The 24,614-nt window shown below is 43.9% G+C and overlaps 1 protein-coding gene across 5 annotated transcripts in view; it reads right to left on the reverse strand.

Annotated features, from left to right (window-relative positions):
- Nucleotides 1-23,975, reverse strand: part of HSD17B7 (hydroxysteroid 17-beta dehydrogenase 7) — a 28,688-nt gene extending 4,713 nt beyond the window's left edge. The window contains exons 1-8 of one of the 5 annotated variants that reach the window (XM_053248324.1): nt 23,695-23,959; nt 19,926-20,129; nt 17,683-17,775; nt 15,039-15,170; nt 12,841-12,955; nt 5,672-5,866; nt 3,816-3,920; nt 3,398-3,454 (exon numbers count right to left, since the gene is read on the reverse strand). In XM_053248324.1, coding sequence (XP_053104299.1) covers nt 3,398-3,454; nt 3,816-3,920; nt 5,672-5,866; nt 12,841-12,955; nt 15,039-15,170; nt 17,683-17,775; nt 19,926-20,129; nt 23,695-23,729 — 936 coding nt within the window. In that variant the 5' untranslated portion in view covers nt 23,730-23,959. Of the gene's footprint in view, nt 1-3,397; nt 3,455-3,815; nt 3,921-5,671; nt 5,867-12,840; nt 12,956-15,038; nt 15,171-15,953; nt 16,919-17,682; nt 17,776-19,925; nt 20,130-23,694 lie in introns of those variants that run through there. The other 4 variants (XM_053248325.1, XM_053248326.1, XM_053248327.1 and 1 more) reach the window with 4 other exon arrangements.
- Between the last annotated feature and the right edge of the window lie 639 nt (nt 23,976-24,614).

Consider the following 24,614-nt stretch of genomic DNA (forward strand, 5'->3'; position numbering starts at 1 on the left):
TAGATGTTAAAAAGCATTGGAGACAATATGGAGCCCTGAGGGACCCCATATAAAAACTCAAGTTTTGAAGAGCAACAGTCTCCAAGCGACACCATCTGGAATCTGCCCAAGAGATAGGAGCGGAACCACCGCAAAGCAGTGGCTCCTACACCCAACTCCCTCAGATGTTCCAGAAGGATACTATGGTCTATAGCCCTCTATGTGGGGCTGCCCTTGTACGTAGTCCAGAAACTACAGTTGGTCCAGAATGCGGCAGCCAGGCTGGTCTCTGGGTCATCCAGGAGAGACCATATAGCTCCCGTATTGAAGGAGTTACACTGGCTGCCAATATGTTTCCAGGCAAAATACAAGGTGTTGGTCATAACCTATAAAGCCCTAAACAGCTTGGGCTCTGGGTTTTTAAGAGAACGTCTTCTTCATTATGAACCCCACCGCCCATTGAGATCATCAGGAGAGGTCCGTCTGCATTTGCCACCAGCTCATCTGGTGGCTACTCACGGACGGACCTTCTCCGTTGCTGCCCCGAGGCTTTGGAATGCGCTCCCTAGTGAAATAAGAGCCTCCCCATCTCTGACATCTTTTTAAAAGTCTCTAAAGACGCATTTCTTCACCCAGACTTTTAACTGATATTGTTTTGATTGTTTTAATGTTGTTTTTAGAATATTGTTTTAAAATTTTAAATTGTGTTTTAAATTTCTTGCTTTTAAATTTTTTCTTTTTCTTTTTAATTAATGTTTTACTTTTAATCTTGTTGTAAACCGCCCAGAGACGTAAGTTTTGGGCGGTGTAAAAATATGATAATAAATAAATAAATAAATAAATGGTCGATAGTATCGAAAGCCACTGAGAGATCTAAAAGGACCAACAGAGTCACACTTCCTCCATCAAGTCCTAATTGGAGATAATCCATCAGGCCGACCAAGGCAGTCTTCACCCCGTAGCCTGCCCGAAAACCAGTTTGAAATGGGTCTAGATAATCAGTTTCTTCCAAGACCGCCACCACCTTCTCAATCACCTTACCCAACCATGGGAGGTTGGAGACAGCCCTGTAGTTATTAAACTCTGAGGAATCCAAGATAGGCTTCTCAAGAATAGGTCTAATAATTGCCTCCTTTAAACAAGGGGGCATCCTGCCCTCCCTCAGAGAGGCATTAATAATTGCCACCAGGCCCTCCACAACAACCTCCCTGCCAGATAGTGTAAGCCACGTCAGGAAAGGATCAAGTAGACAGGGGGTAGGACGCATTGTTCCAAGCAGCTTGTCCACATCCTCAGGAGTCATAAACTGAAACTGATCCAGTTTAACCACACAAGAAGGGTTGCTGGATATCTCTGCATCTGATACTGCATTAACTGTGGAGTCGAAGTCTAAATCGGCCCGAATACGAGAGATTTTGTCTGCAAAAAACTCATTAAAAGCGTCACAGCAGGCAACTGATGGATCCAAATTTTGATTCAGGGGAGCAGGGGGTCCTACTAGCCCCCTCACAACCCTAAAAAGCTCCGCTGGACGTGAGGTTGCGGAAGCAATACGGGCAGAAAAGAAGCGCTTCTTTGCTGCATGTATAGCCAGAGCATAGATCTTTAAGTGTGCTTTATGTTGTAATCTGTCAGATTCGAGTCGAGTCTTCCTCCACTTGCGTTCCAGTCGTCTACCTTGCTGCTTCAGCTTCCCTCAGATCTTCCGTATACCAAGGAGCCATTTTTGAAGAGGGTCGGAGAGGACGCTTAGGAGCGATCACATCTACTGCCCTGTTAAGTTAACTATTCCAATCTTCCACCAGGGCATCAACCGGATCATTGGCTGAGCCAACGTTAAATCCAACCAAGGCTTCTTGGAATCCTATTGGATACAATAACCTTCATGGACGGGCCATTGTAATAGGCCCTTCACCCCTGCAGAGGTGGAACGTAACTGTAAGTCCAACTTTAACCAGATGGTGGTCTGTCCATAACAATGGGGAAATCATAGGAGTCCCCACCCACGGAACACCATCGTGAACAGAGTGAAAGACCAGATCAAGCGTGTGACCAGCAGAATGTGTCGGCCCAGAGACCACTTGGGATAAGCCCATAGTTGTCATGGCCGCTATGAGCTCCTGAGCTGCTCCAGACAGCCCGGTCGCAAAGTGGACGTTGATGTCCCCCAGCACCACAAGCCTGGGGCACTCCAAGTCTGAGACCAGGTCCGCAAGCTCAGTTAGGGACTCTGTTAGACAGCAGGGTGATCGGTATACCAACAGAAGTCCCAATCTATCTCTGGTCCCCAAGCGTAAATACACACGCGCGATATGATCAGATGTTCTGACAGGGATTCTGGTAAGGGAGATATTATCCTTAAAGACCACAGCCACTCCACCTCCCCACCCACATTCCCTCACCTGCTCCTCAACAGAGTATCCTGGAGGGAGAAGCTGGGCCCAAACTGGGCCACCAGCCTCCCCCAACCAAATCTCTGTAATACACACCAGGTCAGCCCCTTCATCCATGATCAAATCATGGATTACTTCAGATTTATTTTGGACTGACCTGGAGTTAAAGAGGATCAAGGCAAGGCTCTGTGGGTAGTTGGCACTGCTCCCCAAGGTCAAAGACCTGACAGGGCAGCTTGAAAGGGAAACAGCTATTAAGTTTCTGATTTCCCTTCCCCTGTAATGGCCTGCTGACCTGCCAATGTAACTTCTTCTATTCCGCATCACCACTGGAATAGTCGCCCCGAGACCAGTGGACATGCCCCTATTCATGTCCACTGGTTTTGGGGCATGGACATTCATGGACATGCCCTATTCATGTCTGTTTCTTTAAAAGAAGAGGTGTGGTGCTAAATTAACATGACTAAAAGATCAACAGTATCTGCAGGAGACCAGAGCCCTATTCAGACAGTATATTGAACACTCGAACGAGTGGACATAGGTACAAATCTATACACGGGTACATTTATTCACACGTTCAAGATGTGAATAAATATAATAAATATACATGTATAAAAGTACATTTCCAATTTGAACCTTCACGCATTTGAAAGTCTTGTATCAAAGCTCACTTTTAAAATGAGCACAGATGTCATTCACAGAAATGCATGTACCTGTGTATGGGCATCTGTACACTCATATAATATAATTCCTGAATAGGACTTTTTTCCTACTTAAAACACTGAAGGGCAACAAGAGAGAGACCCGAGTTCAAATCCCCATTCAGCCATGAGACTTGCTGGGTGACTCTGGGCCAGTCACTTCTCTCTCAGCCTAACCTACTTCACAGGGTTGTTGTGAGGTGAAACCTAAGTATGTAGTACACTGCTCTGGCCTCCTTGGAGGAAGAGCGGGATATACAATTTAAATAACAACAACAACAACACTGTGCCCAAAATAACATATTTTTAGCCAAAGAACCTTACTTGTGCTTCTGCTCCATTGTACGGTGTCAGTGTATATGTGCGGGTAAAAAGGCGGACCTGATGAGAGAAGGGGAGGGAAAGAAGTGCAGAAAGTTAGTTCTCTCTTGTGCCTACTCCATGGCACTGGGGTTAGGGAGACTATTCTAACAGAGAAAGGAAGAATACTACCACCCACCCCCTACCCAAATATTTACAGCAGTCATACTCCAAATAGAAAGCAGCAAATACAGAACTTCTCTTATAGTATTAATACAGACAAATATGGCCACACCATGAATTTATTTGTGTTAACAATAAACTGAGCTCTTAGTCTACAATCCCAGCCTCTCGCTGTGTTTATGTTTGAATCCAGATCTCCTCGGTTCCCTAAATCTTATTTTGAGGATACACTACAGCTTCACAAGGAAGTCAAACTTACCAGCCACATGATAGGCATAAGTAACTTCCACAACAAAGGGGACAGAATTTCAAATGTCATGTTGGTCATGACAATGCCTGGACACACAACACTGGAATATAGGCCCTATTAAAGGTGCATGTGGAGAGAAGAGAAAGAAAAAGTGAATCCAATGGAATACATTATAACCACACACACACACACACAGGTTCACACAAAATAAATAGGGCTTAGGATTTAGGGATGTGCACGAATCTTGGTGCACCTCGGTTCATGCACAGGTTTGGCGGCGCTGGAAGGGGAGCAGCAACTGGAATCCTTAAAGAGGAGGAGTGCAGGTCCTTACCTGCTTTCCGCCACCACATGCAGTTTTCCTGCTGCACATCCGTGCATATGAGGGCACCATTTGCATGGTCAGCAACACCATGCAAATTGTGCTGGCGCATGCACAGAAACCATGTGAGTCCTGGCGCCGCGTGCGAGTTCTTGGGGCAGCGCCATTGCAGCAGGAAGCTGAATACTTAACATGAGAGCAATTTCTATCAACAAGACCATGTTTGTCCATGGACAAACAGCAACATCTAGAGCATAACACTCTTAACAAAGGGGAAAGACAATTAAGAATGAAAAAAGTGGGGGATGATGGTGATGTGCAGTAATTTTTTTAAAGGTTAAGAAAAATGTCAATTTTAGCTCTTCCAATGTCTGGCTCTAGGTGAACAGTATTCATTTCCATAAGACTTGCACAAGGGAAACTCCCAAACCCAACAGATTGTACCTCCTGAATCCGGCTGTCAAAATCTGTCATCTAAGACAGCCTTGCTTCATTACAATAGGGCTGTTTCTGATTCTGTGGTGCAGGGCACACCAATGTACGAATGGAACAGTGCAGCAGCGAGCAGAAAGGGACCTGCTCTCCCCCTCTTTAAAGATCCCACTCGCCACTCCTCCCTGACGCTGCCGAATCTGTGTATGAACCTTGGTTCATGCACATCCCTATATCTGCTTACTAACCAAGTTCATACAGGAAGTGGGGGAAGTATTTGCAAGATTGCTCCCCCTGTCCAAGTAACTTCCCATTCTGCATCCTGTACATGGGAGCTGCACAAACCAGCATGGAAACTGAGGAAATGCCCCAAAGCGGAGCCCCACTAGCGAGCAAGGATTGTAGTACATCTCTGGGAAGAGCAATTGCTGACAAGAGGTAAAAGGGAGGGAAGGAAGGGTGAGGTAGGCTTCTGCCCTGCAAGCGGAAGCTCTTGAGGAGAAGGGTTGAAGCCCCTTCACTCCAGCAGATCTTTTGACAAGGAGCGTAGCAGCTATGTGAATGAGAAGCAGCTGTCACGCTTTAGAAATGGATAATTTAAGAAAACTGCTGATCAATTAAGCTGGGGAGGGGCAGCATTTAAAATGGTGTTAAATGTATTAATCTGACCAACTAATTGTTGCAGTCCAGACCAGGGGTGTAGCAAAGTTGGAGTGGGCCCTGAGACAAGATTTTAACATGCCCCCTTTTTTGTGCTTAGGTTAATTATGGGGAAGGGCCATACAGAGCACTTAAAAGCCTGCTAAGCCTCCCTTTCCTCACCCACACATTTTAAAGCCCATCTTTGTTGTCATGTGGATTAGAAAATTGTGTTAAACAAGGCAGCTTTCTCAGGCTACTGAATTCTGTGGCTTGTGTGAGCTGCAACAAATAGTCTTGACTATAGTAATCCCCAGTGATCAAGTTCTCCCCTGTTGTATGCCATGTCTCACCACACCTCACCAGCTTCCTCTGCAGACACTCCAGTCTCCTCCTCTTTCTGCAGAAAAGCAAGCCAACACAGAGATGGGATAAGCATTATCCTGAAAGCAATGCAGATGCATGCCCTCACCTGCTTGTTGAAGCGGTTGTTCAGTGCCATGCTTGCAAGGTCAGTAGCGTATTTTGAAGAGCTGTAGGCCTCCCTGCCTTGGCTGTGCTGGTAGTCATCAAGACTAAAGTTGGACCTATGGGCATTAACTGAGGAAGTCCAGATGAGCTGAGAGGGCTTTTCAAGACAACAAAGGAGAGGCTCTAGCTGCCGGATCTGCAAAGTAAAGCAGCCAGGCTTTCATAAGGCTCTAGGCCTGTACACATTGTGATTCTACCAATCATATACTGCAGCCTGCTTATATAGATGATAGGCTGTATCTCACATCATGGGTCACGCTCATGACTAGGACAATCTAAAGACACATCAGGGTTGTGTATAAGTATATTTAGAACTTTGGTCATGAGGAACAAATTCTCTTTTGTAGAACAATTCCAACATTCATTTTCTAAAACCAGAGAAACAGACCTGGTGAGCACATTTTTCATGTGGACTTTGCAGGAAATGACTCTGACTGGACAGACATATATTATTCTTCATATAATAAAACAGTGTTTATGGGGAAAAGTCCCTGCCCCAAGGAGTTTACAATCCTATCTCCTGCTCACAAATCCTATTAGCAAAAAGGATTCTGTGTTTTCCTCCATAGTACAGCAGCTGCATATTATGCTGTTTATGTTTTATGTTCAGAAATAATTGGCAGGGGAAGGTAGTAAGAATGACCAAAAACTACCTTCTTTGAGAGTAAGAATGACCCTCCCCCCCCAAAAAACCCCTCACCAAACCCTCCCACAAAAAACAACTTAGCTAGATCTGGCATCTTAGTGTACAGTCAAGAGTCAAACCGACTATCATGCATCTGCTCCTTCATACAAACGACATAACTGTGAAGAGTGCAGGGAAGAGGTGAATGTTCTGTGGTAATATGGGAAGTCCTTTATCTTCAAAAGTGATTTGGTTGCTTCTTCACCTATTACACAGGTGTTTGGTTGCATAATTAAAATTAAACAGCACAAATGAGCATTTATTTCTTAGGATTTATTGTGCATGCTTCATAGTACCTTTTGCTGACATTTATTTGCAGCGGTTTTAGACCTATTAGCTTGCTCCATTACATTGTGCAAATTATCATGATAATGTGCCTTATTTAAATTTTCTCACGTGAACCAGAACTGAACTGGTTGGTTATGTGTGCTGAACTGGTTATTGAACTTTTATTGGTCTGAACTAGAACTTCAATTGCAGCTGAACTTGAAACAAACAAACAAACAAACAAACAAGATAGTTTGACTCCTTACATTTAATAGATATAGAGGCTATTCCCATGACCCCTGGAAAGCAGGCTAAGAGAGCTTAGCCCGCTTTCCAGGGATCGTGGGAACCACCAGGCTCACAGGCGAGCTCGGTGCTCCCAAGGCAGCTAGTCCGCCTAATTCCCCTTCCCCTTAAATGAGCTTAACGGAGTGAGCGCTCTGTTAACCTCATTTCTTTGCTCATGTATCGCTGCGGTACACAAATAGACCCCCAACCGGGAGGCTGCAACCAGCCTCCGGGATTCAGGGGTCTCTCTAGGATGCCCTGTGCACTTGCACGGGGCATCCTGGGATTTCCAGGGGGTACATGGCCTCTGATCTCTGCAGCCCCCGTCGGCTCTGTGACGGAGCCGGCAGTTGTGTGGGCAGCCAATCCAGCCACCCAGGGCTGCCTATTGATCATCTGCAGGGAGAGCGGGCTAAGCCTGCTCTCCCCGCAGACCCAGAAGGAGTTCTTCTCACCAATCGTGAGAAGAGCTTCATGACATCGCCAGTCACCTAAGACCCAGGTTCAACTTTTCACTCAGCAATTAACCTCACGGGGTGACCTCAGACCAGTCACTATCTCTGTCTAACCTATCTCACAGGTTTTGTTGACTGGCCCTGTCTCAGAGCAGGTGGGAGGAGCAACCCAGGATTGGATACGCTCCCCCTCTGAGGGAGAATAATGGAGGCAGGAGGAGGGACTATGTGTGCCACCCTGAGCTCCTCAGAGACAAACAAAAATACAAATGTAACAAGACACACACACACACACACACCCACACACCCCATATAGGTATATATTTCTCTGTAACTAAATGAACTGGAATCGGAATGTTCAAAAAGTCAATCAATCAACCCCAATTTTATATGGTACATGTATCTGAACAGAAATAACACACCAACTTAATAAAACAAAATACATACAAATGTTGCAAAGGATCTTCCACAACATATATTTGAGAGCCCCTGGTGGCGCAGTGGTAAAACTACCGCCCTGTAACCAGAAGGTTACAAGTTTGATCCTGACCAGGGGCTCAAGGTTGACTCAGCCTTCCATCCTTCCGAGGTCGGTAAAATGAGTACCCAGAATGTTGGGGGCAATATGCTAAAATCATTGTAAACCACTTAGAGAGCTCCGGCTATAAAGCTGTATATAAATGTAAGTGCTATTGCTATATATATAGTCCATTTTAACACTTAGGTGTGTTCAGAACATTTCTTATCTTGTAATCCAGATAGTCCACAAGCAGGGTTCAACACCAACAGAGTAGAATGAAGAGAACTCTTCTCATTGTTGTACAGCAACACATTCCCATTCACAGTTACATAGGAATGGAGATGATAATTGTAATCCAGCCATGTATTTCAAGGAATGACAGATTTTCCAGATAATTTCCTTGTGCTACCAATTTTATACAAGGATTTTCTGTTTCATAACAAACTGTTATTTCATCAGATTACAACCATTGTAAATACAAACATAGCATTGTTAGCTTTTTAATCTCAAATGCCTTGTCTTCTCACAGTTTCTTATGTACAACACCTGTGGAGCATGTCTCAGATATATGTACCTGTTCAGATACATGTATCATATAAAATTTGGGTTGATTGATTGACTTTTGAGCATTCTGATTCCAGTTCATTTAGTCACATTGTGCTATTCATCTATTTGTTTATATATCACATGGCTCCTGTTAGGTTAGTGAGAGATATATTTCTTTGCGGCAATTTAAAGCCATTGACCTATACAAGACATGTTGGCTATATATTGCAGCATAAGGAATGTAATTTCATAACTCTATGTCAGCCTTTAATTCCTTTTCTTTGATTTCAGATGTCATAATGAGAAGATGATGACTGAGGCAAAAAAAAAAAGGGCGGGGGAGTAGTTTGTAGCAGTAAAGATGGAGGGGAAAAACTGATCTCCACTATGAGTGTATAATATGCCAGACACCTGGCTCCTGCAAGCTTGTAAGAGGTGAATTGAATCTTAAATGTTTTATTGATGCTGCTATTATACAACAGGACATAGCTGCCAAACAGCTAAAGATTCTGACAAGCACAGAATTTGTGTATCACGTTACCAGTGATTGTTATAAATAATATGCATTGATAACAGCCCTCGAAAGAACAGCTTGGCTGTCTAGTCAGATAGATGAAGAAGAGGATGACCAGATTTGCAGCCATGATGCTCACAAATGCTAGCTTTCTTGGGTGGTGGCAAAAGTAACTCTGCTTCAGCTGGCCCAGCACATTCTGAACATTTTCAAGTGTTGTGGACACAGCTGAATACTCTGTTACAGGGTGGTCTCCAAAAAACCAGGAACTGAAAGCAGACCATGAAGATGCATCTTACCACAAGACTCCATAATACACAGATGTTAGATTAAGGGACATACTAGCCAAGTACAACAGGAGTTCAGGAGACGCCACAGGTGGTCAGGACCATGACCACCTCTCTATGCAAGGCAACCCATCAAGCAGCACTTGGAGTACCATAAGTAATCCAGTGGCAAGGTGGGTATCTCAAGCTCTGCCTCCTCCTTGGAAAACTGATTGGACTTTTTAAAAAGGCCATGCCCTGTCCCTGCTCTTGCAAAGCTGGAAAGTATTTTGCTGGCCTTGGACATAGTATTCTCCCAAGTTGCCGGTGATTCTAGAGATGAATCCTCTGAGAGAGATGGGAAGTGGCACAGCAGGAGGCAGCAATGCTGGTTCCTGGGGCTCTCCTTCCATGACAGTCTGTGAAAAGGCAGTTATTTCAGAGGTTCTCTCCTGTTATAGCCCCTGAACCAATTTTCCCTATTCTCTCTGTCACTGAAACCCTTGTCTGCTAGTGGAGGGACTTAGTCCTGGGCCATGACACCACTCCATCTTTCTTATAATTTTCATTTATGACATACAGATCTGTAGTCACAAGGTAGTAGAGTAGTCCTTACAGATAATTTATGGGGTGGTTGTAGTTTGACAATGTTCACCGAGTTCAAGAGTTTGGGCTTCATCGCTTGATATTAATCAGTCTTCTGCTACAGGATCATGGCTCCCACCAACATATGTCAACATCTCTTGGCTGAAAGCATATGTCAACATCTCTTGGCTGAAAGCACCAAAAGTGGCTCGCGTCTGTGTTGAAGGAATTTGGCAAAGGGATACTGACACAGCTTGATCCCACAAAGTATCTTGCCAAGCTACTGTGGTGCTGCAGAACTTCGTCACAGTTGACATACCATGGCAATGATCAAAGCAGGTTATCAGTGTCTCACTCTTGCGGGACTCAAGGATAGCTAGGGCATTCATTACACGGTGTACATTTCTTTCCACTGTGTAAAAGATAGTACATAATTTGAAATAGCAAAATGATTTTAAGCTTCTTTCCTTCCAAACAAACCATAAGATTATGACTGCTCTTCAGCAGGCTCACTATCACTTTATCATTTCCAGAAATATGCTCTGGAGAGAGATAAAAACCACTCACCAAATAAACTCCATGCATCATCATCTCCTGTGACAAATACTGCAAGACACCTTTGCCAAAGAAACTACTACTATTATCTATATACTCCTTTTCAACAAAAGGGTCATCAAAGCAGAGTTTACATGGAAAAAGAATAAGAATAAGATGGTTCCTTGTGCCCAAAGGGCTCACAGTCTAAAAAAACTGTTTTCCAAATCAAGGTCAATGCTTGCTATGACCATTTTTAACAGCCATGCACTGTTGGAGAGAGCAATGGCTGATCTGACATAGGTGTGAACGCACAGAGATTACGATGGAGAACTTTTCCAAAATCAAAGCTTTGAAAACCGACCATGGAGATGAAGTAGATAAGACCAGAGCGCAGTAGGATTTCTGCCACACCCAGTCACGATGGCCTGGTTCAGACACCACACAAAATCGCTGTAAAAAGTTGGTTTCATATGATGGCCCTGAGAGCACACACTGCCCCCTTCCTTTTAATATCTACTTCTGATGTAAGTTAGAATAAACCAATATTGGTCAGTTCAGATGTCAGGATCAGTCTTGGTTTAGTCTAATCTAAATCAGTAGATACTTTTGTGAGCAGGGAACACACACGATCCTGAGGCTTGGGGATATCACACAGAACCAGGCTTTGGTTTCGTATAAAGTCTGAAGTGGCCCAGAGTATCTAATTGTGTTCACAGTACATAAGAAATTTCAATGTAGGCTGGGCTGTCTGAAGCAAAGTCCCTCTTACTAGCCTCATAAAAGTGGTATTTGTGAACAAAACTGTTGTGTCTTTGTAATATAATGTGGGCTGATTAGTCAGCCAAACTACTCTTACAAAAATTGCTGTCAATGTGTACTTCTTATAACAATCACTTCTGATGTAATACCCAAATTCTGTCCATCCCAGCATCTTAGGCATTTGGTGACTACAGGAGAACTTTATTATTCACAGTTCTGTGTATCCACAGGGTGTCTTATTGACACCTATTTTCAGTATTCATGGATACTAATGGGTTAAAACCCATGTATCCGCAGTTCCTAGAGGGCCAGAAGTGACTATGGAAGTTACTTCCAACTGCCATTTTGTCTCTAGGAAGCAGCAGGAGGAGCCATTTTGTGGCTCATTTCTAGGGGGGTGGGGAAAGGGACTTTCCCCATGATTTTTCACGGTTGGGGGGGGCATTTCGCTCTTTGGAGGGCATTCCTGAGCACACGGGAGACCCGTGGAGCACACCAAAGTAAGTTCTGGCCCATTTGGGGCCTTAAAAATTTTCCCCCCTCCACCCTGGAACCTTACCCTCACTTTCCCCATAGACCTAATGCCTCATTACTCATGGTTCCATTACTCATGGTAGTAGGTGAGGAACGGAATCCCTGCGAGTAACGAGGTTCTCCTGTATATCTGATTGTATAATAGTAGCATGAACAACATGTTTATGACCCTTTTCACTACTTATTGACTACCACAAAAGAAAAACCATTATAACAAAAGCCCATTCTTAGTCTAGCATGGAATCAGTCACTGTCTCCCTCTACTTGAAATGGGAAGGTGACACTTTGTCATCATGTAGTTTGAAAAGCAATCAGCAGTCCTCCTCTCCTTGGACAAGAAGAGTCATCCACCAATTGGCTTTCCCTGACCAGTGGGGACCTGCCTACTTTGCTGGTCACACTTATTGCCCAGGCTGCTTTGGTCTCTCTCTCTCTCTCTCTCTCTCTCTCTCTCTCTCTCTCTCTCTCTCTCTCTCTCTCTCAGGAGTCTCTAATAAAACTTGCACCATCCACTGGATAGTGAAGAAATGGAATGTAAACATATGGTTACTTTTATTCCAGGATTCTATTACAAACACCTTCCCCCCCTTGCAGGCCAAATTACAGAGAATCTTACAATATGGGCATGGTTTGGTGGAAGCTGTATTGGAAGGGCTTGCAGTGAGATCCAAGTCATTTTATGTACAGAGTTCTGGGTCAACACGGTAGTGAATGACCTAGTCAACTAGCACTCAACATTTAAGTTGTGTTAGCCACCCAGTCTTCCAATGTGGATGACTTCTTTGGGTTTTGAGGATTATTGCACTTACTTGAATATTCTGAGACCATCAGCTGCTGCCAAAGTGTAGACATGCTACATTACTTTGCTGACAAGCATGGTGAGAGGGAAATGCATGGTTAGATCTCTCTCTAAGCTCCCTCCCTCCCAAAATGGTTGCTGGCCCAGAGCTAGTCATGTTGAGGCAAACACCTGAATGACCAGGATTGGCAGCAGCAGGACGACACCACCGCAGTGGAGCCCACCGTTCACCACCACAAAAAATACCACGTAGGACAGAGTGTTCCACTTGTTCAATAGATAGGCTGTCACGTGGTTCTTTCATATATGTACATGAGGAATGCATGAGACACGTGCTAGTTCAAAAATTCCCTACCAGTACAAAATGTCCAAAGAAGTTGGTTTCAAAGACCTCCTGCAGGCCATCTGAAGTGACCCTGTCCTCCTGGGTCATCAGCCCCTCTGCTGTGGTCAGCATTCGGACTGCTCTCCTGAAAACAGGACAAGAGGTTGCATCTCATTCTGCAGAAGAGAGCATGGTTCTCCTTACAACAGACCATTAACAAAAATGGGTGCCCTGTTTCTTGCTATTTGAGTGGGTGGAGAGGGATATTTGGTGGTCAACAGGGGCAATCTCTCCCCATGAGAAATGCTAGAGTCTTTAACTGGTTTTTGTTTGAACCCTTCCTGGACAGTGGTTCTTAGACCATGATCTAAGGAGTCCCTGGTGGACTCTCAGTTGGTCCCCAAGATTACAGCAGAAATAATAGGAGGAAAACATGAAAGAGCCAGAGGTTTGGGGATATCTCCATCAAATGCTGAAGAGGCAATCTGCTTTTTTAACATTTAAAACTGAAGAGGGATTGCCTTCATGCTCTGCTTGTGGACTTCCCAGAAACATCTAGATGGAAACAGGATCCTGGACTAGATGGACCTTTGGTCTGATCCAGCAGGGCTCTCCTAATGTTCTTTTTGTTGGAGATGAACTTCCAGTGCATTGACCTTTTGCACCAGTTGTCCTAATGACCACTAGGGGCATTGGGAGTAGAGACAGTGAGTAAGGGTCTCCCTATCTCTCCCTGTTCTATGACCCCTGAACTGACTCTGCAACACTTCCTGTGCTGAGTCTCAATCCTTCCTTTCTTCCTAGAGAGCAGATGGAAACATCTCTCTCTCTCTCTCTCTCTCCTTACCTATCCATTATGTAGTCCTTTAGATTAGATATAGGTTTTTCCTATCTAAGTGTATTTAACCAATAAATATTTAGTGTTTAGTCACACAAGGATCTCCATGTGTTTTCTCTAAATAGCTGCAATATCCAAACCATCCTCTGCTACTACTCCGTAACTGGAGTGTGTGCTCATTCCTTAGTGCTCTGCTGTTTTACCTATTGTGGGTAAAAATCAACAACCTCTAACACTTTTCAGCAGTGCAAGTACTTGCAGAGGAAACTTCTATGAACCCCCAAACTGGGTGCATGGTGCTCCTCGGGATCATATTCCCAGAAATCAAATGGAACACTTAAGTTTACACTTGAAAGACTTCCAATTGGTCTTTCATACTGTGGCAGCAAATTAGAACAGTGGCCTTCAGTTCAGCCAAGTTTAAGAGCTGCCATTCTAGACAGGGGATTTCCAAAACATACGAGGTTGTGATACTTGGGGACGGTATTCTCTCTAATTTTTTTCATCTGTGTGCGGAATGAGTTTTGTTCTGGGTGGCAGTATCAAGGCAATGTGTGTGCATCTGCATTCAGAGTGGGACCTTCCTGATTCAATCTGAGCGGGATCTAAAATTAACTGAGCGGACATCAGAAAATGTGTGAGCATGCATGCACGCCTTAGAGGGAACAGTGCTTGGGGATACTGTGGGGACATCGCCTGGAGCATGTATGGGAGATATTAGAAAAAGGCCACAGGACAGTAGAGCTGCCAGCCTCTCCTGCAACAGACATTAGCAACACTAACGACGACCACACACAAGTGGAAGGAAACTTTAAATTGAAAGGCAGAAATAATATTAGCTTGGGTGGTCAAACTGCACTGTAGGGTGCAGTGGCAGGTATCAATGTTATTTCCAGAGCAAACCAGTGGTTACCGCTACCTTGGGCAAGTAACATTACCTAGCCATTGGTTCCTCAGCAGTAAAATGGGGGAACCTACCTTGAAGGCTTGCCATCAGGACACAGGAACATAGGAAACTGCCATACACCGAGTCAGACCACTGGTCCATCTAGCTCAGTATTGTCTACACAGACTGGCAGTGTCTTCTCCAAAGGTTGCAGGCAGGAAACTCTCTCAGTCCTATCTTGGAGATGCCAGGGAGGGAACCTGGAACCTTCTGCTCTTCCCAGAGCAGCTCCATCCCCTAAGTGGAATATCTTGTAGTGCTTAAACATCAAGTCTCCCTTTCATATGCAACCAGGGCAGACTCTGCTTAGCTAAGGGACAAGTCATGCTTTCTACCACAGGACCAGCTCTCCTCTCCCTAACAAGATGAAGGCTATAAATCACATAATGTTATATAAAATAAAGACAAATCTAGTTCCCATGTTATACATGAAGTAGCACATACTGGACAAAAGTGGAGTTTGCTTCCCATTGTTCCACTTGATGATGTTCCATCACTGAAGTTAGACAGGTTTGGACCTGGTCAGTATTTGGATGGGAGACCATCTGGGAACCCCATGTGTGTTGCTTTGAACCCCTTAGAGGAAGAGCAGGATACAAGTGTAAATAAAATAACGAGTTGTTAGGTTACAGATTAGATTAGCCATTTTAGGATTCTTCCTTGGGGACACCAGCTCAGTGCACTGCAGTGATCTAACAAGGAAGGTTGGTTGGTCAGAAAGTAGGTTATAGAAAACACGACTACTCTAACTTCTTGGTGCCCCAATATTTTGAATGTGTGTGTGTCTTCCCAATTTTAAGAAGGATGAATTGCAGGGGAAAGCAGTGCAGGTACAGAGTGGATTTCATGAAAGAAAGAAAATATACTAAGACTTTCAGCTTGGACAACTCAGAAGGCACACACTATAACATGCAGCTAGAGTGATCATAATGCTTGGGGCTCTTATATTTTAGACAGCTGTGTTCAAGGAGGAGTATTGACAGGCGCAGCTTGCCATGCCATGGGGTGAAAAAAAGCTGCTCCTACTAAAATTCCTTCTCCAGCACCACTAGTAAGAAGTGACAGGAGCCCTGCTGTCTTCCTTGGAATCCGACCTCCTCACACGGAGTCTGCAAGGTACTTGATCACCTCCCAAATGCATCTCTGTCACCACGTAGAAGAGAGGTGAACACAGCTGTCTAAAATATAAGAGCCCCAAGCATTATGATCACTCTAGCTGCATGTTATAGTGTGTGCCTTCTGAGTTGTTCAAGCTGAAAGTCTTAGTATATTTTCTTTCTTTCATGAAAGGTTTCTCTTCTACGTGGTGACAGAGATGCATTTGAAAATGTGGAGAACATAAATAAGGAGACAAGTAAATGAAGCCCACATGACAGCATTTCCAACTGTCATCCATTTTTACATCCACATACAGACATTTTCAAGATCTAATTCAAGGTTGTTGATATCAATATGTATTAACTTACACAATGCTTTTTTTAAAAAAGTACCTCTCATAAGTTAAATCGAAGGGCAGGTCCTACTTGTAGGCTCACAGTCTAAAAAACAGAAGTTAGAGGGGGAAACATAACACAAAAAGAAAGAGGGGAAAGAACTGGAAAGGAGAAGCCCCCAAACTGTCTTTGCTACAGTTTAAATATAAGGACAAATGAAGACATTTGATTCTTGGGAGGTAGGAATGACAAAGAACAGAATAAAGAGTGCAAGAAGACAGGGAGCAGGAGACAGAGGGAGAAGACGTCTTTGGCTCAGCAAAGCAGAAAAAGCTGGGAGAGTGACAAGAGCATGAAGGGACACAGAAATGAGAGGAGAGAAGGGAGATTGAGGGGTGAGAAGAAGTCTTGCAAAGCAGGGACAGAGTTTACAATGAATGCGATACGGAAAAGAGACACAGCGAAGAGTGGAAAGGAGAGAAGAAATCTGATCCTCCATTTATACAGATATTGTAACAGGAGTGCAACAAGCCCAGTAAACTAAGTTTGGCATTTGCCATCCTGCCTACCAATGCCTCCAGCTGCAGTGACAGGCTGGGATGCTGCAAATGTTAACACAGCTTTCAGTATAGCCAGATGTTTAAAAGTGTGGCCAACATCCAAATGGTTTTTTTTTTTTTAATCATATTTGGGGTTTATAGAACTATCTAGACCCAAAAATATACAGTATAGGCAGTCTTCTGCATTTAGAGTGATGGTCAGCTTGGGTTGCAGCTCTTGAATGGAAGACAATTAACTGTGGAAACTGCAGAAGGGTAGACCCTTTTCTCCGGTCAGGATTCAAGGCATGTCTTTGTTCACATCATATTCACCAGTCAGTCATCTGCAAAACTAGAAGTGCTCGTTTCCATATGTATATATTTTTCAGACAAATGCAGATACTTAAATACAACTGCTGCAACTCTGCAATACAACTCTCTGTAAGCTGCAGTATTTTGTCTTGAAGGAGGGAGCACAGTGATAAGTTAGGTTTATATTAGCGCCATGGACAATAGTGGCCATGGATATCTATACTCATGCTGCAGTATTCGTGTCAAAAACTGGTTTTGATCCAATATAAAACATTGGACTTAGCCTGGGGGTGGCATGGGTAACCACTCTGACAGACAAAATTAACAGGGGGGAAAGCTAGGAACAGACAGTGGAACTGAGCTACATTTGATTGAACACCTTGTTTCTGACTTTCTAGTAGTTTACCATCATACAACGAAATGTCTCTCTGCAACAGTGAAAGCTAGAAAGTACACACACACACCCCTCCAAACCCTCAGAATTCCAATAGGAGCCCACATGCTCTATGTTCTAGTTGAGTGACAAGCGAAAAAGAAAGTAAAGAAGCAAGAGGGAAGCCTCTAGTCACATTTTGCTCTCTGCAAGCTGCAATATTTTGTCTTGAAAGAGGGAGCACAGTGATAAGTTAGGTTTACATTAGTGCCATAGACAATAGTGGCCATGGATAAACAGTAAGCTCAGGTCTGCAGTCTCACTTGGCAACTCCCCCTGATCCTCTTCAACACATCAGAACATCCATTCAACCCACCCCTCTCATTCATATAGCCAGACAGAAAGCAACTAACCAGTCAGATAAACTATACCTGGAGAAGAGGCCACGTGCAAATGCTGAGATGCTAATACGTGGATTTACCATGATCCCAGCATTCAAGAAGAGATAATCCAAACGGCAAAACCTATGCAATGAAAGCAACAGCTGGTTATTGCAGGAACAGAAGAATTGCCTTGAATAACAATTAAGCACAACTGGAGATACAATCTGTTATTGCCCAACATCTGATCAAATATTACATCTTCCTTTGGCAGCAAGTTCAGAGCCAATTGAAACCATCAGCAGGAATAGGTGATTAACTCTGTCCTGGACTGGACTGCTTCAGCCTGCAACCAGAGTTTTGAAGGTTTGAATGCTCCAGTATATTGGGGGACACCTCTCTACAATATAGAAGTCTAGCATGTCATGAGAAAGTTTGGTTGGACTATTTCCTCAGATCTGCTGATTTTCAACTTGCAAGGAGTTTTCTTTTCATAGGCGGGGGAAACACAGTGTAACATCTAACACCATCACACCTGTAGCCCACAGAGGTGTAGTCCAGGAAATGCTGCCTCAACAGTTTAGTGCTACTTCAGACCATACTCCCCTCCCCAAACCACCCCATAAAGACAAGGAGGGCAATGTGCCGAGAGCGTGCTTGTCCCATTATCTTTTCTAGATGTACTCATGGTACCTTCCTTGACTGAATAGGGAGGAAAACAATGAACAAATGCTACAAATACTGGTATTTGTCAAAATGTCTGAGAAAGAGATCAGGGCAGACACACTCTCAGCTAGTCCCCCTTCTTTATGGTGTGGGTTACACGAGTTACAAATCGATTATATATGCTACACTTCTGGAGTTTGTTCAAGGTGGTTATCACACTGCAAACACCTGCAAGCCAGGCATGGCCTGAAAAAACATCCCGTAGAACTATAAATGGGATAAGCAACTTCCCTAAAAACAGGGTGAATAAAAATTGATGATTTAAAAAACAAAACAGGTGTTTTTAAAAATGTAACCTAAAAAACTAAATTTCAAATTCTCATGTAAAATATCATAGATAAAATTAAATCTCAACACGAACATGTTACACCAACACTTACAGTTTCCTAAAAAATGAATCAATCACACACACACGCACACCCCTCTATACCTGGACATATATGGGCATCAAACATGGGCATGCATTTCAGCTTCACCTCATGAAAATGGCTCCAGCCTGCCTAGCATCTACCAGCATTTGCTTTTAGACATTTCTGGGCTCTCAGTTTCTAAGCCTGTTTGTGCAAAGACACAGAATGGATAGTAGGGTGGTGGTTGTTTTGTGTTGGGGCTGACACAAGGCTTAGGAGTTAATATAGGAAAGGAGAGCTGGAGTTGAAAAATGGGGGAGGGGAGTGAGGGCATTCAGCCCACAGCTTCCTGTATTGCCCCATACGTTGCCACTAAAAAACTGTCATAGCTTCTGGGCATCGGAGATACCCTGTCTGGAAATATTTGGAAGAAATGCTTTCTCTGGATAAAAAGGAAAATGTGTGAGCTGTAAGTAATGCAACAAGGAGATGCAGGGCAGCTTGACACAGGTAATGAGTCAAGGTAGCCATTACTTTAAGAACAGGCATTACATACTGAGCCTCACCTCACAATCCGTAAGAAGGGCTAAAGGGCGGTTTGTGGGGAAGGCGAGGTAAGCTTACCTGCCCTGCAGATGACTGCAGCGGCGTTGCTGGGCACACTCCCCATGTGCTCAGACGATTACCCATGCACCGAGGCAGTGGGGAGGGCTGGGCCCAGAAGTACCGTGATGCACTGTGTGAGTATGCAGTGCATCACAGGGATCCCCTCCCCCCCCGGGCTCCCCAAAGCTGTCACATGATCCCAAAAATGAGGGTAAGGGAGCGCTCAATCCCTTAACCTCGTTTTACAGGGTGGCTATTTAGGTGGGTTTGCTGCCATGGAGCCGTCAGGATAGGCCCAATTCCAGCGGTTTACATGCATGTGCAAAACTGCCCTTAGCCTGGTTTTGCACATGCGTGTGAATAGCCTCATCATCTCCTAAATGAGTAAAAATCAAATTATTTTTAAAAATCACATGAAGTATACCCTCCTAGATGTTGTAAATGCTCTACTGAACTGTAAATTAACATGTTTTAGTGATCAGATTTGCACCATTGTTTAAGAAATATGTGAGGTAATATCCATGGGAAATTTGATTTACTTGGTTAGAATGCACTCACTTGGTGATTTAAATCAGTACACCATGCCTACAAGTGCCTCGCCCTCTAACATACCTCTTCTTTATTTCTGTGGCTGCATGCAGGACAGATGCCAAGTTGCCAACATCTACTTTAACCATGCTGATGTCTGCATGAGGGAAGCAGGACAACAGTCTGTCACGGGTGGCCTTGGCTTTGTCCATGTTCCTGCAGGCTAAGCACACATGGAGGCTGGCATCTTCTTGGAGGAGACGCTCACACAATGCAGAACCAATTCCACTGTAACAGAAAGGGTTAGAACACACAATCAAGGCCTGGTCGTAAGAGCAAAAGAACAGTCTCACTGGATCAGGCTCAAGGCCTATCTAGTCCAGCATCCTGTTTCCCACTGTGGCCCATGAGATGCCTCTGGGAAGACCACAGGCAAGAGATGAAGGCATGCCTTCTCTCCTACTGTTGCTCCCTTGCAACTGGTATTGAGAGGCATCTCATCTCTGAGGCTGGAGGTGGCCTACTACACCATCTCATTAATAGAGCCCAGACTCCCTGCAGTTATTAGAGGAGGTTCCTTGGCAACCCACAGAGCATCAACTTCCAGGTTTACATTTCTGTCCTGGTAGTCATCCCATACACTTCAGACCTAATAAGACCTAAAAGAAAAAACCCACTTTAATAATCATAATCATAATAATAATGACGATAGGAGTTTCCGTATGAAGCTACTCAGGGATGGGCCTTCTCCACTGCCACCCCGAGGCTTTGCAATGTGCTTCCTGCTGAAATAAGAGCCCATCTCTGACAACTTTTTAAAAGGCTATTAAGACACATTTGTGCATACAGGCTTTTAATTAGACACACAGAATTTAACATTGTTTTAAATCTGTGCTGTTTTATTGTAAACTGCCCAGAGATGAGGGTTTGGGGTGGTATATAAATATGTTCAATAAATAAGTATTTGTCTTTTTGAGTGGGTATCCTGCGCAGTCCTGCATATGGGAATGTTTCTGCGCAGGCCACAGATGGTACCTGTTAGAATGTTCCAGAAGAGCAGGAGTGCAGGCTCCCACCTCCTGAACAATGTTCAGCAGCAACCCTGAGGCAGCAGCAAAGCCAACACTTCCATGCTCAGTTTCATCCACCAACCATCACAGACAGCATGGCCTGACATCTCCAAACTTGAGGTCATGACCTCTGAAGAGTTCCCTACTGCAGAGTTGGTGGAGGGTGGAATTGCAACTGCACTGAATACCCACTTGAACAATGAAGCAGATTACTAGGCTTTTCTTCTGTTCTGTTGTTAAACAGAAATATGATGTGCAAGATGTTTTGGCTTCTGCTGTCTTCAGTTGATGTTATAACATCAAAGCAACTGAAGAAGGTGGAAACCAAAACATTTTATACCTTGTAGATAACACGCAAGATGTTTCTTGGTGTCTTCATGCTTCTGTACATATCAAAGACTGTAATAAAGTTTATCTATCTATCTGTCTATCAACAGAAGAAGAATCAGTCAAGGCTCTAATCAAACTATGCCAGCAAATTTGGAGAATGACACAGTGGCCAACAGATTGGAAGAAGTCAGTCTACATACCCATACCAAAGCAAGGAGAGACTTAACAGATTGCACAAACCATTGCACAATATCCTTAATTTCACATAATAGCAAAATAATGCTCAGGATAATCCAACACAGATTAGAGCCCTACGTGGAAAGGGAAATGCCAGATGTTCAAGCTGGTTTCAGAAAAGGCCGAGGAACAAGAGACATCATTGCCAATGCACGCTGGATAACTGAGAAAGGCAAAGAATAACAGAAAGAAGTAAATATGTGCTTTATTAACTACAGAAAAGCCTTCGATTTTGTGGACCATGTCAAGTTGTGGAATATCCTTAAGAAAATGGGCATCCCATAACATCTCATTGTTCTCATGAGAAACCTATACACAGGACAGAAAGCCACAGTCCAGACGGAACATGGTGAAACAGACTGGTTCCAGATAGGCAAAGGAGTAAGACAAGGCTGTATACTTTCTCCTTCATTATTCAATTTATATGCTGAACATATACTAAGAGAAGCTGGATTGGAAGAAGATGAGTGTGGTTTTAAAGTTGGAGGAAGAAATATCAATTATCTGCGCTATGCTGATGACACCACTCTGATAGCTGAGAATGTGGATTATCTGTAAGCTCTAGTAATGAAAGTCAAGGAGCACAGTAAGAAAGTGGGACAACTAAATGTAAAGAAGACTAAACTAATGACAACGGGTACAGCAACCAGTCTCAGAACTGACAATGAGGACATTGAAGTGGTGGATAGCTTCTGCCTTTTAGGAACAACCGTCAACAGTAAAGAATCCAATAGTCAAGAAATACGTCGCAGGCTAGCACTTGGCAGGGTTGCAATGAAGGCCTTGGAAAGGATATTTAGATGCCGTGATGTTTGTACACCTACAAAGATTAGAATCGTTTGGAAAATGGTTTTTCCCATGACACTCTATGGATGCGAAAGCTGGACTATGAAGAAGCAAGCTAGAAAAAGCACTGACGCTTTTGAATTTTGGTGCTGGAGAAGACTTTTGAGGATACAATGGACAGCCAGGAAAACAAAGAAATGGATCATAGAATAAATCAATCCAGAATTTTCACTCCAGGCACAAATGACGAGGCTCAAACACATTATGTTGCTCAAACACATTATACATTACTTCAGACACATTATGCAAAAACCCTTGAGAAGAAACCCAGTCTTATTTTTCTTTAAAAACACCAGCTCTGTATCTCGTACTACGTGAAGAAATATCCATTTGGAGAGCATTTATTATCTATCTTATCTATCTCTTATCTAAACCTAAGTATGTAGTACACTGTTCTGGGCTCCTTGGAGAAAGAGCGGGATATAAAATGTAAAACAAACAAACAAACAAACAAATAAATCTATCAAATTTGTATGCTGCCTCAAACTTCTGTCTCTGGGTGGCTCACAACAACATAAAAAATTAAAACACGGAAATAAAAGCCTTACAATAGTTTAAAAGACCAATTAAATTAAAAAGCTTGGGTGAAAAGATTTTAAGGATTTTTTAAAAGTTGTCAGAGATGGGGAGGCTCTCACCTCCACAGGGAGTGCATTCCAGAGTATAACAAAATCACAACCTGTTCTGACCCTTTCCTACAGCATAAAATTTGCCTTTCTCTAATCTGCTCCCCACCCCCACCCCAAGTATCTAATCCGTTCACTTGCAGAAATAAGGGATAAGCATGCAGGCAGTAATTGCTCAGTAAGAATCAAATCTTTTCTCCTTTCCAGTGTTTTGGTTAATCGCGCTGGGAGAACCGAGAAATGCTAAAGTACTTGTTACTTTTAGTGCTGTAAATTAAATGTTAGTGCTATTAACGTATAATGCAATGACTTCAATGTATGACGCACTATTACTGTATTTGAGTTAAGGCTGCCTGCCCTGCCATTTACTCCATATTCCCCCTCGCACCCCATAAACTACAGTATACTGAGTCCGCCTCACCACAAATTCTTTTCACTGAGCTCTCCACCAGAACCTCAAGATCTCTTCCCATGGAAAGGCAGCGCAGAGATCCCACCCAGCATATGCTTAAGAAATATAAACATGAAATTCACTAGGCATGCACGTGGTTAATTCTTCCGTTGAAATCAATGGGGCTTGAAAGTGCTACGGTTGGTTGGATCGTGTCCTGCAATGTGTGTATCAAGATACTACACAATATGGTAAATAAACAGTACTACATAAAATTCTACATAAATGGGCTGAAAGGACTCAGAGAGCCAGTTTCCCTCTTTCCCAGACCCATCTCAATCCTCCGTTCTCACCTGCTGGCACCAGTGATCACAGCCACCTTTTGCATGGCTAACAGCACTAAGCGAATAAGACGGATGAATGAAGGTAGAGAGGAAACCGGCACGGACTACACTACACCAACCACGGGAAAGACCGCCCCAGAGGGCGTCCAGAGGCGTTTCTATGGCAGGCGATGACAGGGGAGGAAGCCCCAGCTCTCAGCCCCGCCCACTCCCCTCCTCGCTCTTTAGAGCGTCGGCCGCAGAACGCGTCCTTCATCGCAGCTGAACTCAAACCACACCTTTTTTTTTTAATTGACGTGATTTTCTCCCAGTCAGGGAGCCCAGCCTGGACTTATTAGGGAGAAGGAGGAACGTGGCGTGATGGTAGCCCGATGATGGGCAGGCGACAGGTACAGAATCTCAGCCAATCGAGTTGGTCATGGGCGTTTTCGAAAAGGAAAGTGGGCGGGGAAGGCGGCCCCTCGATGCCCTCGTGTCCTCAGTGTGTTCCACTTTCCCGGTGCCGGCGTTAGGACCGTGTGCTTGACAGACAGAGATAGATATGGGTTTCTGCTTTCTAGTGGTGATGAAGACGACGAACATGGGCGGCGCAGGGCTGCTAAACGTCCTCGCTCCCTGAGACACCTTGTCTTGTCACAGGGTGGTGAAGTGCTAGTGTGTGCCTTCCAAGATCCCGCAAGGTGTGACGAGGATGGAGCGATTAGACAAGTGGTTAACAATGGGACTCATGTTTTGTTTTATTTTATAACCCATTTTGCAAATGTTAGTAAAACAGTTGTTTGAGACTGCTGTGAATAACAAGAAATGTCTCCTCTCTCCGTAGTCTTCCTGAGATCATTCTTCCTGGTGCTGAAGTGTGTTATCCAAGCACTAGATTCTCAGTCCACTGTGGCTGCCCCCACATTTCTAATGTCTTCATAGATCACTGT

Source organism: Hemicordylus capensis, chromosome 4 (assembly GCF_027244095.1).
Source record: "Hemicordylus capensis ecotype Gifberg chromosome 4, rHemCap1.1.pri, whole genome shotgun sequence".
NCBI classification, from domain to species: domain Eukaryota; kingdom Metazoa; phylum Chordata; class Lepidosauria; order Squamata; family Cordylidae; genus Hemicordylus; species Hemicordylus capensis.